Source organism: Nymphaea colorata, chromosome 12 (genome assembly GCF_008831285.2).
Source record: "Nymphaea colorata isolate Beijing-Zhang1983 chromosome 12, ASM883128v2, whole genome shotgun sequence".
In the NCBI taxonomy this organism is placed as follows: Eukaryota; Viridiplantae; Streptophyta; class Magnoliopsida; order Nymphaeales; family Nymphaeaceae; genus Nymphaea; species Nymphaea colorata.
In genome coordinates, this window is record NC_045149.1 from 18,397,192 (window position 1) to 18,412,410 (window position 15,219).

General features: G+C 38.6%; 3 protein-coding genes across 5 annotated transcripts; 1 reads left to right on the forward strand and 2 right to left on the reverse strand.

The window, feature by feature from the left end:
• Positions 1-264: 264 nt before the first annotated feature.
• Positions 265-5,291, reverse strand: LOC116265600 (haloacid dehalogenase-like hydrolase domain-containing protein At2g33255). Its single transcript, XM_031646323.2, has 5 exons — positions 4,713-5,291; positions 2,986-3,028; positions 2,302-2,362; positions 1,085-1,219; positions 265-717 (listed from the first exon to the last, which is right to left on the reverse strand). The coding sequence occupies exons 1-5, from the start codon at positions 5,044-5,046 to the stop codon at positions 556-558; spliced, it is 735 nt and encodes a 244-aa protein (XP_031502183.1). The 5' UTR covers positions 5,047-5,291; the 3' UTR covers positions 265-555.
• Positions 5,292-6,183: 892 nt separating this feature from the next.
• LOC126409186 (hypothetical protein At1g04090-like) lies at positions 6,184-10,281 on the reverse strand. The gene is made up of 2 exons (XM_031646322.2): positions 9,654-10,281; positions 6,184-8,068 (listed from the first exon to the last, which is right to left on the reverse strand). The coding sequence occupies exons 1-2, from the start codon at positions 9,772-9,774 to the stop codon at positions 6,456-6,458; spliced, it is 1,734 nt and encodes a 577-aa protein (XP_031502182.1). The 5' UTR covers positions 9,775-10,281; the 3' UTR covers positions 6,184-6,455.
• A 2,603-nt stretch (positions 10,282-12,884) lies between these two features.
• On the forward strand, positions 12,885-14,959 carry LOC116265206 (photosystem II reaction center PSB28 protein, chloroplastic). 3 transcript variants are annotated; one of them, XM_031645760.2, is made up of 3 exons: positions 12,885-13,009; positions 13,230-13,306; positions 14,231-14,959. In XM_031645760.2, exons 2-3 carry the CDS (start codon positions 13,234-13,236, stop codon positions 14,707-14,709), a joined length of 552 nt encoding a protein of 183 aa, XP_031501620.1. In that variant the 5' UTR covers positions 12,885-13,009; positions 13,230-13,233; the 3' UTR covers positions 14,710-14,959. The 3 variants fall into 3 exon arrangements, with proteins under 3 accessions (XP_031501620.1, XP_031501619.1, XP_031501618.1); XM_031645759.2 differs by having other exon boundaries at positions 13,001-13,140; XM_031645758.2 differs by lacking the exon at positions 12,885-13,009 and having other exon boundaries at positions 13,016-13,306.
• Positions 14,960-15,219: the final 260 nt, after the last annotated feature.

The following is a 15,219-nucleotide window of genomic DNA, read 5'->3' on the forward strand; positions in this document are numbered from 1 at the left end:
TCAGCATCCATGCACCAAAAGTTACAAAAGGAAACGTGATACAAGTCCCACGGTACCCTTGTAAGAGTAACTTTTCTTGACAATTAAGAAAGCAACAGCTTAAAATTTTGCTTGAAGCCATTCGCACATCTAGAAATCGATGTCGGGCATAATCCAAACAGTTTGACTGAGTTAATCCTCATAGATGAGACAATTATAACAATTCATTGAATAATGTTTCTGATACTAAAATATAACCAAACAAACCCAGGAGCAGATTGCATGTTATACAGAAGTAAATGGTTGCATGTTATACACAAGTAAATGTACTGTTATACAAAGCCCTTCGAGGAAGGAATTACAAATTTCATTAAGAATGAGAAACAGTAAACGTGTCCACATGAGATGCCATAATAAACATGCCATCTGTGCTTAGTTATGGATGCTGAACTTTGTTTTCCCATCTTCGACAATATGGTCGAAGATGCATGGACAGCACAGTTTAACCCAAATACGTTTCATGTGCATGAGGTTGTGTCAAAAGATGACCTGTCATGTCTTTGATATGTCTTCGTATTACAGCGATAAATCAAAATTTGCTTCTAGTAATGGGTATATTTCAATTAGCGAAGAAACTCTAAAATCAGGTCGTACGTCAATAAAAGAATCAGGAGAGGCATATTTTCCCTTTTCATCAAGCAAGCATGTAAAAGCACCTGCTCTTCGTCCACAAGTTACCTGCAAGATACAGGGTGTCATGCGTTCACATTGAGTACCATCAACATCAAAACAAATTGTGAACCTGTCAAAGTTTTCTACCCCAAGGCTTTGTTGATTTATTTTCAACCACATAAAACTTGCAATATTATTATCACAAAAATGGAATATTCATAATCTTGTATTGTCCATAAAAATCCATCAGAGCAAAAAATTTGCACCATTTACTTTCAGGTCATCTGAATGGAGACGTATTTGGCATTTGTAAGTTGGCCCAGAGGATATAACACAACATAGGTGGTAAGCGGAAATGCTGAAAGGCAAGTCAGTTGCCAAGATTCTAAGAAGTCAGTGGAAATAAGAGTCAAATGATTGCATAACCACTTACATCATCCCGAAGGCTGTCACCAACCATTATTACTTCATCTGGACGGACACCCCACACAGAGCAGATACTTAGTAGTGGAGCAGGATCAGGTTTATACGGATGAAATTCCCTGCTTAATGCTGGATCAAATGACAACTGTGGGAAAAGCAAACATAAACAAGGTGAACAGATCATAGCCTGATCAAACTAAAAAAAAACTGCATGTTGAGCATCTGAAGGGAATGATCAGTGTCCAAGGTGTGCATCGAATAATTGGACCTTGAGAATATACTTCATGCTATTGTTCAAGGAAGAAAAGACATCCTCTCTCTCTCTCTAGTTAAACCTATCTTGCTGTTGAGTATTTAACTATTTATAAAAGCTGAATGCATGATGATATGATATCATTTGAACCAGCCCTTCTGTACAGTGGAGCTCCTGACTACATATGGATGCAGCTACTTAGAGTTGATCCATAGTCACTTCATATTACCAGATATTGAGCTAACGCCTTTTGTCTTCTTATTCAGTCGTACAGGTACTGCCTATCTTGAGGCCAGCAAATAAAATTTTTTATGAAATAAAGGGGGCAAATTGACAAGCTAGATCTGAGTCATCTGACATTTTGGGCCTAACCATACTCTCTTGTTTCAACATCTTATAGATATTTACTATTCAGTGAAGCTACCTGTGTAAGTTCATCATGCATTTAAGCTAGAGAAAGCCCCACTACCTTTTCTTTAGCTGAAATCCTAAGTGCATTAACCCAGCCTACTCTGATATCTAAATATTGCCAGGAGTGAAGAACATGCCTTCTACTCACAGTATTCTTTGATATAAAGAATGACATATTAGGATGCTCTCATGGTGCCTTCCATAGAGCAGATCATTTTCTGAACATATCCACAAAGAACATTAAATGCTATGCATCATTTCCTTTTTCAAGGATGTTGCTTTATGAAATTTTCAATATAAGTGACTAAATCCTAAATATTTTCCCACAGGCATTTTGTGAGTGCCTTGTGACATGGTCACCACACGTGAAGAGAGTTCACTAGTAAATTCACCATCCACATATAGCAAATTTATATGCAAAAGCAAATTGATTTTTCTTTTCTATGCATGCAAATAGCATGCTCACATTGTTGAACCAAGCCTTGCCGCTTTTGTTCTTCGATAATAGCTACTAAAAGCTGATTTTGTATATTATCACAAATTTTTCACCATCAGAAACATACCCCAAATCGCAAATGGAACAAATCAACAGCTGTCTTGACGTTCCGAGTAATCAAGCCTCTTCTGCACAAAGAAAAAAAATTGTTTCATGCTTGATGGCTAACAACAGCTCAATAAAGTCATCCAATGAGTTACCGATGAAATAAGCAGGTTCAAGACGATATTCATGATCATCACAATTAAGAAATGTCGTGTTTCAACACATGGCAGTTCTGCAAAGCTATTTACGAAAATACATACAACACTTTACAGATCTAAGACCTTATTTGCTCCTGTATCATTAGTTGCCTATAAGCTTGAAAAGAGCCAAACTCCCTTATTGTGAAAAATTACAATTAGTCATCAAGTTTTGATATCCTTTTTAGACACACTGACATATTCTCAAGGAAAAGCACTAACTCGGGATGAAACTATGGAAAGTTATTTATGCCTTTCAAGAAGACCACTTGATAACGGTGGAATGGTTAGTCACTGCTTCTGATTAATTTAATTTATCTTTTCCCCTCATTTTTCACATCCTATTCTCAAACTTACAATCTTCCAGTAGACTAATAGACATCACAAAGATACTAAGCCCTTGCCAAGAAAAAAATAGATAAGGCTATATGGATAACTATCCTGTGGAACAAAACAAACTTTTTTTCCAACAACAGGGGTTGAATACTAACAGGGAAAGAGAGGTATACCGTATCTGTCTAGCATCAAGAAATTCACAAAGCTCCTTTGCACCTGCAACATAATGCAATTCTGGGTTAGAGTAACCAATCAAGGATGCCTGCACTCTCAAACTCTCTGGAAGGATAATCAAGATGCTCTGTGTTAATGAAACTTCAATCAAGGAGATGACGGAAAATTGGTTACCAGAATATGCCATGTCACAGGAAGCATGAGAGTGAAAACAAGAGATCAGCGCAGAGATGCCCAATCTCCTGTATATAGTCTATGCATATAGACAGAGGACTCAATAAAAGGTGATAAGGAATAGTCAACAGAAATTTTCCAAAAGTACATAATGTTGCTAGAGCAATTAGAAAAAGTAGAAAAGTATATATCTGGCATAGAAAAAATAATCACATTTATTCAGTAAGATTAAAAAATTAGTGAACCCTCATAGCATTGGTGAATAGAAGAATGAGGTTAGATCTTTGACAATCCAGAAGCATCTAACTTCAAGAGAATCTCCGACACTTGGACTATATAAGCACACTCTATCAGGCCCATTTTTAGATGGTTGCTTCCCAAAGAGCAACCAAAATTGCTTCAAACAACACGTTTAAGATGCTTATTTAACAGCAGTGGGCCCAAACAGCAGAAAACAAGTTCTGATGAGGTCGTATTTCAGTTACACATCCTGCCAACTACAGCTGCTTCCGTAACTGGATTTAACCAGCTATCTGTGTTGCAAGCATGACAATCCTTGGTTGGCCTAACTGATTCTTAGACATAGATGTGCACATAAAAGGCAGGAATATCACAACAAAATTCCAACTCCAGGAGGAAAAAGAAAAAGATAAAGATGAATTGACAAAGCATCGGCAATTCTCCGGTAAATTCCCATTTAGAATGAAACCCAAGCTATGCAAATGGAAGAGACTACCAGGACAGTAACAAAAGGAGGGACGTTATGACACAGTTTCTTATTACAAGATTATAAGGTCAAGATATACATGAAAATAAAATCTGCACGAGATAATAGTCACATGTGGATAATTAACAATTTAACAGGAATTGACAACCATACGTCATACTGGAAAGGTAAGCAGAGACTTGCCACGGACTCACGGTGGTGATTTATCATTGGTTCAGATGAATAGTTAAACCAGAAAAAAAAGAGGGTGGGGGGTGTGGGGCGCTTTTTTTCCTTTTGTTAGATTAGACACCAAAGAGTTTCGAGGACCGGGTAATGTGTAACTACAATTTTCTAAATGTGAACGAGTTTCCGGACTGCAGAAGGAACGAAGGAAAACAATATAGGCAAAACATGATTTTCTAGTTTTCTACTTTTAACATTGGCTAGTCTACGCATTAGCAAAATCAGTTCGATCGACGTCCATAACGGTGTTTACGTACAAACAATGTGAAACCCACAAACGATTTGGCAGCTACAATGCCAAGCATCAACGCACATTCCACGAAGCGAAGCTTGGTCAAATGACAGAAGCTCCCATTTCCGAGAAACTCTCAGAAAACCACTCAGAACATGAAACCCAAAATCAAGAATTAACACAACCGTGTCAAGACCTCCGAAAAAGATGTCAACTAGAAGTAAAACTAGCACCACCCACATCGCACAAGGTCGAAAAATACAAGTCCCCAGAACGCAACAAACCGTATCGTCATTTTTTCTACCATATTTCTTCTCCAAATACGATGACAATCACTTCTAGCAAGCTATAATAGAGTCCGACTTCACCTGGCATTATCTGGAGCTGCTCGAGTCCTCTGCGCTCAAAATCCGCAATGATGTCATACGCCTTCTGCTGCCTATCCGGGCTCCAACTGTCAATATGCTGCAAGATATCCACCCCAAGCGAAGATGACGACTTGATCGAGGCATAGTCGTCGCCAAGAACCGCCCTGTACATTGCGGAGAAGTCGATGACGGGAACCGTAAGGGTTCCGTCCATGTCGAAGACGACTCCTCTGAGCTTCGCCTTCGGCGGGCTCAAGTTTTGCATTCCAGAGGTAGAGAATCTGGCAGCCATCGATGGCCGAAACCAGTGAAGAACTCTCGATAAGGAATTCATGGCTCTCGTGGGCTAAAAAATCCTCAAAATTTCCGGACCTTTTTTGCGATTAATTTCGCGATTTTGGGATGATTGAGATGTGATGCTACAAGGGGAAAGCGATGGAACTTTAGACGACTTGCGTTTTCTCGATCGTTTTATTTCTAAGGTCCAGTAGCGGAAAAGCAACAGTAAGCTTTTCTGTTGGCAGTTCCTGGGAAATCAGGCAGGGGCATTACATGGTTTTGGTGTAAGTAGAAACGGCCAATTGGCACTTGCTATTTTAAATTGAAAAAATTAAATGTTTGGTAAGTAAATTTTTGTTGAAGTTAATAAAACTTCATTGTTAATTATACCCTTTTCGCAAATTTCCTTCTTCTACTTAAAACAAGCTTGAAATCTAAATTGTTGGCGGCTTTGACAAGATCCTGATTTTTGTATTTCCCGTTTTTGGCTTACCAAAGTTTGATCTATGCAATGTGAGGACTTTTTTTTTCCTTTTTTCATATTTATAGACATGAAAATCACATCTTCGCTCTTAGTTTATAAAATAAAGTATTAAGAATAGAAGACCCAATTAAAGTAGCTTCTATTTATGCGGTGGTTATATATAGCAGAGTGTGTGTGTGTCAAAACTTTTTGTGCCTTAATTTCTCAAGATAAAAAACAACCAGTTGATTTAATGAATGAAATCTACATAGTTTATTTAATAAAACAAACTTTTGAAATACAACCTTAAAATTGTAAGAAAGAAAATCATATACATCACCACTCATTACGCACCAAACTTAAATAAATCAAAATCATGATTGCCCTTTAAAAAAAGAGTCAAAAGCATGGTTTGTGATAAAGTTTTTTTCTTTAAAAGGAAAAATCTGCGGTTAATTCGTCAGCGAACGAACTCCTTTTGTTTAGATGTCTTGGAGTTTCAAGTAAAACCTTCTGAATGCAAGTAAATTAGCAACATGCAGCTTCTTTAATCTCTAGCGTGTAGCATTTAAATTATGGAGGTTCCAGAGACCATTAATTTCAAAGTACTTTCATGGCAATTTCCTTTTGAATAAGAGCAAATTGCGACTGTCTTTATCTACGCCATCCAACCACTCCGGCAACAAAAATAGAAAACACATTCAGGAAAAGATACTCGTTCTCTGCTCATCTTTGAGAAGAAATTCAGACCTCATATTCCCTCATTAAGATAGAGATATTCTAAGACGTGCAAACATAATCATCTTGTATTTGACTATCGTTTTCACAAATACATTTAACATTTACACTCAATTATATGAACTACACAAGGGAGTGACTTGCACTTCAAACAGAAGTAGTTAGGTTGATAAAACTACTAAACAATCAACCTTTTCCCCATCCATTATGTGCCGGCAAGGGGGGAAAATGAAACCTATCTTTTGTGAAACGACAGTTGAATGTTAACCTCTCTCATCTCCTACCCAATTGTCCTTTTCTTTGGGTCCTGTTGGGCCTTCTTCACCATATAGCTCTGTTGGTAGCCGATTGAAAATATTCTCGACAGAGAACCTAATCGTAACTGGTAGAAGACCAATGATCTTTTCGAGTTCTACTCTAGAGTTATATGTAACTTTGGGACCCCATTCTCTCATATAGTTAACCCAGCATGGCTCTTCCATGCTGCCATCGCCAAGATACTCTGCCGCTACAATCTTGTACTTGACACTGGAATCCACATAAAGATCACTTCGAGCAGCATCATTCCTTATACCTATCCCCAACGTGCTTGATCCTTGAAGGTATATCCCTGGACGGGGGAAGCTAGCATGTCCATTCCTTGATGAATAAACTACAGCTTTGTTCCCTTCAATATACTCCAAGTCATACGCCGCCACCCATTCACCGCTACTGTGTTGAGAATAATAGATGCCCCAGAGTTCACCAGTAAAGTTGTTAATCCTGAGAGTAAAATGCTCCCAATCACCAACATGTTGTCCAATCTTTCCAAGTGGTATGCTTTTGAGGCCAACCTTCAGAGTAGCAGGGCCATTAAAGGGACAAAACACCCACATTGCTATGTCAGTGAATGTTCCACCAAGTGCAGGCTTCACATGTACATACAACTCTGCATTCTCTATATTTCCGAGTTTGACATAATGCCTCCGGTCATCACATGGTAAATCTATCCAGTATTCACCATCATTTGACCCACCACAAGGCAAGTTAGAACCATTAGAATCAACAGTTTCACCTATTGCATAACCTCTTCTGTACAGGAGAGCTCCATTTTCAAAGAACCATGACACCGCAGAGGGCAGATAAATTTCATCTGGGTGAAAGAAAACAGTGGGTCCATAATTTCTTACTAGTGCATGTATCTGATTTAGATTGGGCATAGCATGAAGACAAAGATTAACATTTTTCAAACACGATATCCCCAGTTCAGCTTCAGAATTACATAATGCAGTGCAGAAAAATGTCCCGACTGGAACAGATTTCTCCCACATACCTCGCTTAAAAGGTCTTACATTCCAGACCTGGAAGGAGGATAATTCAAGCATCAAAGAACAAGTCTCACAGGATTCAGTAAGATCAGCACGAACACATCTCACTTCTTCAATGGAAGGTTTGTCAGGGTTGTTAGTAACCACACAGCCCATAGCTTTATAGCCATCTGGTGGACATGGCAACCAAAAGTAACCACTTGCAGAGTAGTTTGAACCATTCCCTCCATCTGTCCTCCAAATCAAGATGTAGTTAAGTGGTTTTTGCAGTGCAGGAGATTTTGGTGCTGTGTAATGATTACCTATACCTAGCACAGTGGTGAAACTCTTTTCTTCTTTTGATGACCCCAAATTTCTAGCCACCAAAAGAGAGGCTCGCAATGGTTCATCATTTGGCTGACAATAATAACCAAGACAGTAGAAGCCATCAGGTATTCTTATTGGCTTGTAAACTGTAACACCATGGTTCTTTCTTCGCAGCAAGGTACAGCTCCAAACTTTCTCAAGTTCAGTAACCTGAGCAATCTCTATTTCTCCTATATGTATTCTTCCTGTCGCAAATCCTTCCCCTAATCCCCCCAAAAAAAAAAAAAAAGAAAAAGGAATCATGTTTAAATGCTCAATTGTTTCCGTGAATGAGAATCATGAAATGAACTAAGGTTAAAATACATAAATCTGGAAAGATTGTGAGCATGAAGAATAAGATATAAACAGTTCAGCACAGAGAAAAAACTAAAATCACGTAAGCAAAGATTACTCTGTTCCAAATCTTGTCATTACTTACGAAGTTAACACAAGTAAGGCAGCATTCTAAGGGACATACTCCTAGTCAGCTAGATAATTCTGTTTTCATCCTATGCTGCTTGTCACGTACAATAGCGTCGTATTTTTGGTAATTGTCATGCCTTCTTGTGTTCCTTTTCAGTAAGACATAATCTAGCTGCTTGCTTACAGCCAACAGAACTCTGTCCTTTGCATCGCACACACACACACAGAGAGAGAGAGAAAGAGAGAGAGAGAGAGAGAGATCACCAATCATGTTAGTGCATATAGTTGTAATACTATCAGAATTTTCACCAGCTACCACACCAAAAGAATCACTGTCCAAACTTCAAGTATACGAACTTCAGTACCAATGAGTTGGCAAGGGCATTTACCACTGTCGTTTTGATTTTAGTCGGAGAAATATGCCAATAAAAAATTGAAGGCTAAGGCAACTAATGCAAGTAAAAAGAAATTTAGAGCCCTCAAAGGTAAATCCACTCTTCAGACCTAGCTAGCAATATCCAAGAATTTTTGGCCTTCCATATTCTAAGGGCATCCAATTTTGCCCACAAACGGATTTTCAAATAACCTGTCATGATCTGAATGGCGTTTATCCAAGTACAGACATCAATAAATTCTTGACCGTCTGCCAAATCTATTGATTCACAACCTTTTAGCACCAGAATACTTGGCATATTAATATACGCATGCAACGTCGCCCCATGTTAAATACGAATAATGTGTCATGCATCATATCCATAGGTATAACATCATAGAATCTAGTATCACCTGCCTGCCGCAATGTGGACTAACTCAAGGCCAGAAAGAGAAAAAAAAATGGACAAAAGAATATAATATCACAGAGACACAGACACCATGAGACAGAGAAGGAGGCCGGGCTGTAGGGGAGGAAAGGGATGGAGAGGGAGAATTTTTAAATGTTGACAGCAGAGCAATACACAAGCTTTTTCTGAACATCGAGTCTACAACTTAGAAGAGAGACAGAGAGATTCTAAAATCAGCATATCAAAATAACAGATAACTTCTGAACATCGGAATCATTAGTTGTGGAGAGAGAGGGGAAGGGGTGGGGGAATATATTAAATCAAATTCATAAACAAGACAAATCAAAACTTTCGACAGGAAGCTATACATCCCGACAAGCAAGGCCGATAAAGTACGACTGCCCGGGTTTTTACGGGCAGAGGGAAAGAGGACTAACAAAGGGAAAGAAAAAGAAATCGGAGAACGGACTTTCCCTGAACCAACAATCCTTCTCCTCACAAGATAATGAACACAGGAGGTGAAATCCGACAACATTCAACCTACCAAACGAGAGCATTTGCAAGAAAAGCCTGAACGAAAACGACGGCATTCTCTACCACTTACCGGCAGGCCACGACGGAACTGGAGACGGCAAAGAGAAGAGCTTTGGTTCATAGCACGACTCCGCCCATGCCCCGTCGGACACAGAGGATCTTGACCAACAAAACCAGTCGCACCCGAGCATCTTCCGCTGCAGGCCTCCTCCTCAGATCAATGTGCCGAAAAACCACGCTCCGTCAGGTAGCCGAGGAAGTTGGCAGTCGCTACCTCAACCGGGGAAGGTCCAGAGACTGCCTCCATTCGATCAAATAGGACATAGGGTGGTGGTGGGACGTCGTCCAAAGCGCTTGTTCAAAGGTCGGGGTTGACGGCGACGAAAATGATCGAGGGCCTCTCTTCCTTTGCTTTCTCCTGCTTTCGCTTTCGAATTCGGAGAAGCAATCGAAAGGGAAGAGTGGCCATGACGCGAAGGATCCTAGCCTTTTTCTCGTTTGGATGTTTCAGAGATCGGGAAAAATATTGCAATCTCAGGAGCAGAGAATGCGGATTCTTTCCTCTTTGACGAATATTCTCTACGGTAGAAGTAGAACCGTTTCACCTCAAATTCCTCAATCTACAGAGAAACGAACCGGATGGCGACTCCGATTACGTTGGAAATAAGAATAAGAACCTTTCTTCTTCTTCCTTTTTCTGAAACATTGTCAGATCTTTGTCACATATACAGGGACAAAGGAATAAGTTCTATCAACATTTTGAAGGTTTTTTACACCTTGTAAAAATTTATACACACATTTAGATAATATGCCGGCCTAGTTTCTAGTTAAACTTTCAGCATGGTTTTCGCCAAATCAAATTCTTACTTTAGTTGTTAAATCATAAAGACCAATTATCCATTAATTTCACATTTAAAATAAATTTTCATTAGACTAACATTCTATGGTGAAGTAGATAGAAATACGCTGAACTCGTCTTCTCCCCAACATATAACTTGCATTAATAAACGGGACTGGTTACCAACCCTTTTATTTTCTAAGATTCCTTTTCTTGCACCATTAAGCCTGACAGAGACAACGACATAAAACAAATCAAACATCTTCTTTCCATTTACTTTTTAATTACTTATGTTAATATAATAATTATAAAAAGTTCACTTTCTTGCTTTGCTCCTGCCCATATTCTTTTGGTTGATAGAGATAATTTTATCAGCACCCTCATTTGATTCAATATTATAAATTTTAAGCTCACCAACAGCATCAATGACTAGACCAGGGGAATCTGAAAAGCTTAGCTTTCATCAACGGTAGCGATTGAACAACAACAAACACATATTTTATAAGGTGGCAAGCAATTAATTTCTTCAAGAAATCCCAACTAGGGTTTACAGAGTAAAGAGAGGCAAAATAAAAATAAAAAATATAAATTTGGGGATTGTTTGGTTCTATCGAGTGCACCAATTAGCACTAGCAATGACATCATCTGGTAGATGTCAGTGGATTGGATTTATAGATCGTACATCTGATCAAAATGCTAAAAATTTGGATATGAAAACAATTTAGGATCCAATTAAGAAACATATTGGATTTGGGTTTAAGAAATAATATCAGACCAGTTTCATATTTAAGTAACTATCAAATGGAAGTCAGATCCAGTTTCAAATAAATAACTTATGTGGACGTTTGGATGGCACCTTCATTTAACCAAATTTTGTGAGAACTTGCTTTTATGAAAACTCAAATTTTTAAGGAGTTTTCAAAACTTGGTTTTTATTTATTTGAGTGACATACTCAAAATCTAGTTTTCTATGAATAGCTTGAGTGGTTCATGCTTTTCACTCCCTTTTACAAAACCAGCTTTGCCCAAAACTCACTTTTCATGAAACTCAATTTTAATTGGATTCATACATGATGTAGACTTTTCTCTTATATTTGAGACAAACTATGTAACATCGGATAAATTAGATATGGTAAAAGGAACAACTGATTCTAGTTGAATCCATTCACATTCCTATGTACTGCTCTGGTTCTCTTATCCCAGAATTCAAAATCTTGAAACTCAACTGAGGTTTTCCAAACATAGTGAACTTCAAAATCTTAATTTGAAAGATTTGTTTACTGCTGAATAGTCAAAACATTTGTTTTTGTCCATCCCACAAGACAGTCACTACTCAACTTTGTCATAAACCTTTTATATGCATATAAATTGCAATATGGATTTCTAGCAGGTGCATCTAAGATACCCAATACCCGGCTTGATTGGGGCTTGGACCTGAAAAAAAAAGGCACCAGGCCGGCCTGATAATTTATCCGGCCGGCCCAGGTGGGCCTAATAAATTTTTTTCATGTTTATTTTATTAATTTTTATATATAATTATAAAATTTATTATGATTAATTATATTTATATATTATTTTATATTAAAAATATGTTTTAATCGGTCCATGCTCGGGCTCGGGTTTTAATTGTTGGGCCAAGCCCAAGTTTAGGTTGTTAGGCCGACCTGAGCCCAACTCATTATCAGGCTAAGCCAGGCCGGCCCGATGTCCAGGCTTGGTTGCATCTTCGGGGTGAGGAAGAGGTTTATCCTGCACTGAGGCCTAAAGCCTGCCCGCTCTTTCAATTATCTTGTCTTCAAGACCTTGAGTTGCATTGGCATCAACAATGACAGTGGTGCATCCTTCAACTTAGATGTCACGTCTCACTACCTTAAAATGCAAGATCATAACGATGATAAACATTTTAAATTACTAGTTTTTGAATCTTTCATTTGTTAAATTCATAAATTACCTTCCATATTTAAAATTTAAGGAATCGAACGCTCCTTCTAAGGGGCATAGAAATTTTAAGTTTGATCTTAGATATCAGATTTGAGGATCATATCTAATCTAGGGTCTACCTCAAATTCAAGGTTCGCCCAAATTGTAGTCTTAGAATTATATTTACCAAATTTGTAGATGGAGGAAGGGGTCTGACTTTGGATCTATAAACTAGAAATGCATAAATTACAAACTCCTGTTGCAATGGATGCCCTCACAACTGCATGATCTAAGGTTCACTTGAAATATGTGAATTAGAGATCTTGGTATCTAAGATCCAAAATTCATATGGCATCCCATATGAAATCAGATCAAGATGGCTTGTTAAAATCGCATAATTTTTTACAATTATGAAAGGATTAAACTCCCCTCGAGGAAAGGCAGGTTCCAAGCAGAGCGTCAACATCATTATCACTAATAATACAGATCGGCGGTCGGCATTATGAGCGTGTCCCCATCTCCTTTGCTGTTGAGCCGCTGCTTGGTCTGTAATTCTTTAGATGGTGGAGATCAGCGGCGGAGATGTGAGAGCATTTTAGCAGCATTCGTCAGATTTTCTTTCTGGCATGAAATCTATCCGGGAGGGATGAATAGGAGAAGAGGATAAGGTATCAGGGGCTCGCCCCATCCCTCTTTGGCTGGCGGTGTCCCCATAGAAATCAAATGAAACGAGCGGCTGGCTTGCTTAGCTGCGGTGGCCTGCTCTCACACCACCACCCACCTCCTGTCTTTCCCCCAAGTACACAACTGTTGTTTGGTTCTACTGGTTTGAACTCTCAACAAGTCTAATTCTCTCTCTCTCTCTGTCTCTCTCTCTCTGTGGAATAGGAAAATGGCGACAATGCACTCGTACACTCTCTCTTCTCCAATTTCACACTGTTCAAAACATCAACGGGCACTATCTGGTAATGGCAACCTCTTTCCTCTCTTTTCCGGTAGTGATATCGGCCTAGTCATTGTAGAATCTGTTTACTCGCGAGGTGTGGTACAATTGCCACTGCAGGGACGAGTTTGTTGTTAAAATGTCTTAATATCTCCGTTGTTATTGAGTTATTTGTTCTTCTCCCAAGTTTCTGGGACTTTATAGTGCATATTGTGATGTATGGAAGTCTTGGCAGCAGCTACTGCTATAATGCCTTAAAGAATAGGTAGGATAGACCTGCTATGAAGTAACATTGGCAATTCTCTTCTTCGTCTAAATTTGGAGTTTAAGAAAGAATGCACTTGCAGTTCATTGCCACACCTTCGAGGGAAAGTTCCAGTGAAGATTTGTTGATGACACTAACCAGAATACATAGTTTTTTTGTCATTTTAGATAATTCCCCACTTATGTCTTCTTATTGTGAAATGCCAAATTCGTTGCCTCAGGTTAGGTTCTTCTCTGAAATCACAATACCGTATGAGCTTGCTGCTTTGTGTACTTACGTGGCTTACGGAGATGATATTGATGAGCAAATATCAATATCTATGCAGTTTATGCCATTTGTTATTTATATACTGAAACTGGGTCTTTTCGCTGAAGGCGATATTTGTTCTCTCAATGTCCTCATCTAAACCCAATCGTACATTTGCTTTAGTTTTGTAAGCCATTTTTTGATGTAAGAAGAGATTATTGTCATTTAACAGACCTTTTCAATAATTAAAAAAAAAATTACTGTTGGATGTCTGTTGCAGTATGCCATTTATTATTTATATAATGAAAATGGGTCTTTTCGCTGAAGGTCATATTTGTTCTCTCAATGTCGTCATCTGAACCCAATTGTAGATTTGTCTTCATTTTGTGCTGTAAGCCATTTTTGGATGTAACAGGAGATTATTGTTGTGCTCAGGCTTAATTGCTTCCCCATCGGCTTGTGTTTGTCGAAGTGCACGTTCATCCTTCAATGGACAAACATTGCAGCTTTCTATCTCAAAAACAAACCTCAGGAAATCAGGATCCGTTTATTCCAGGCCACTCATAATGGCAGTGAAGCCAGCCATTCAGTTCATTCAAGGAACTGATGAGCAGACTGTTCCAGATGTTAGACTGACAAAGTCTAGAGATGGAACAAACGGTGTGGCAACATTCATATTTGATCAACCATCTGTGTTTGATTCATCAAGCGAACTCGGTGACATAACAGGTTTCTACATGATTGATGAGGAAGGAATTCTGCAATCAGTGGATGTGAGTGCCAAATTTGTTAATGGGAAGCCTTCAAGAATAGAAGCCAAGTATATCATGAGAAATCCAAGAGAGTGGGACAGGTTTATGAGATTTATGGAACGATATGCAAACGCTAATGGCTTGCAGTTTGTCAAGAAATGAGGTAATGAGTGGACTTTGTTGGATAGGTGTTCAATTTTCTGTACGTTGTGACATAGTGCTTTTCTGCACTAGCTACTTTCACAGTTTCTTCTTCCCTTTTGAGTTTTGTCTTGTTCATAAAAGTAAGGGTACCCATCATTGCCCTCTTTTTATCTCAAGATAGCAATTTTATCCAAGTTGATTAAATCTCTGTATCTCCAATAGAAGGTGGCTCATTCTAATGTATTTCTTACTTCTCGGTGCAGTAGCATGTTTACATGGCAAATCTATTCCCTGTTTAGATTTCTTTGCACAATGACTATGTGAAGCAGAGAAATGTTATAGTTTTGGCTGACATGGACACTAAAGGCTAACAGTCAGCTTAGCAGCAGCTTCCAGCTCTCTTCTTTCACATTCAGGTTTTGCATTTAACCTTCTGTAGTTTACTAACGTGAAACCATCCTGTGTTCCTCTCTATTTAAGAGAGCAAGTTCAATTTTCCTCTCCAGTTCAGTAATATCCCACTTGCGC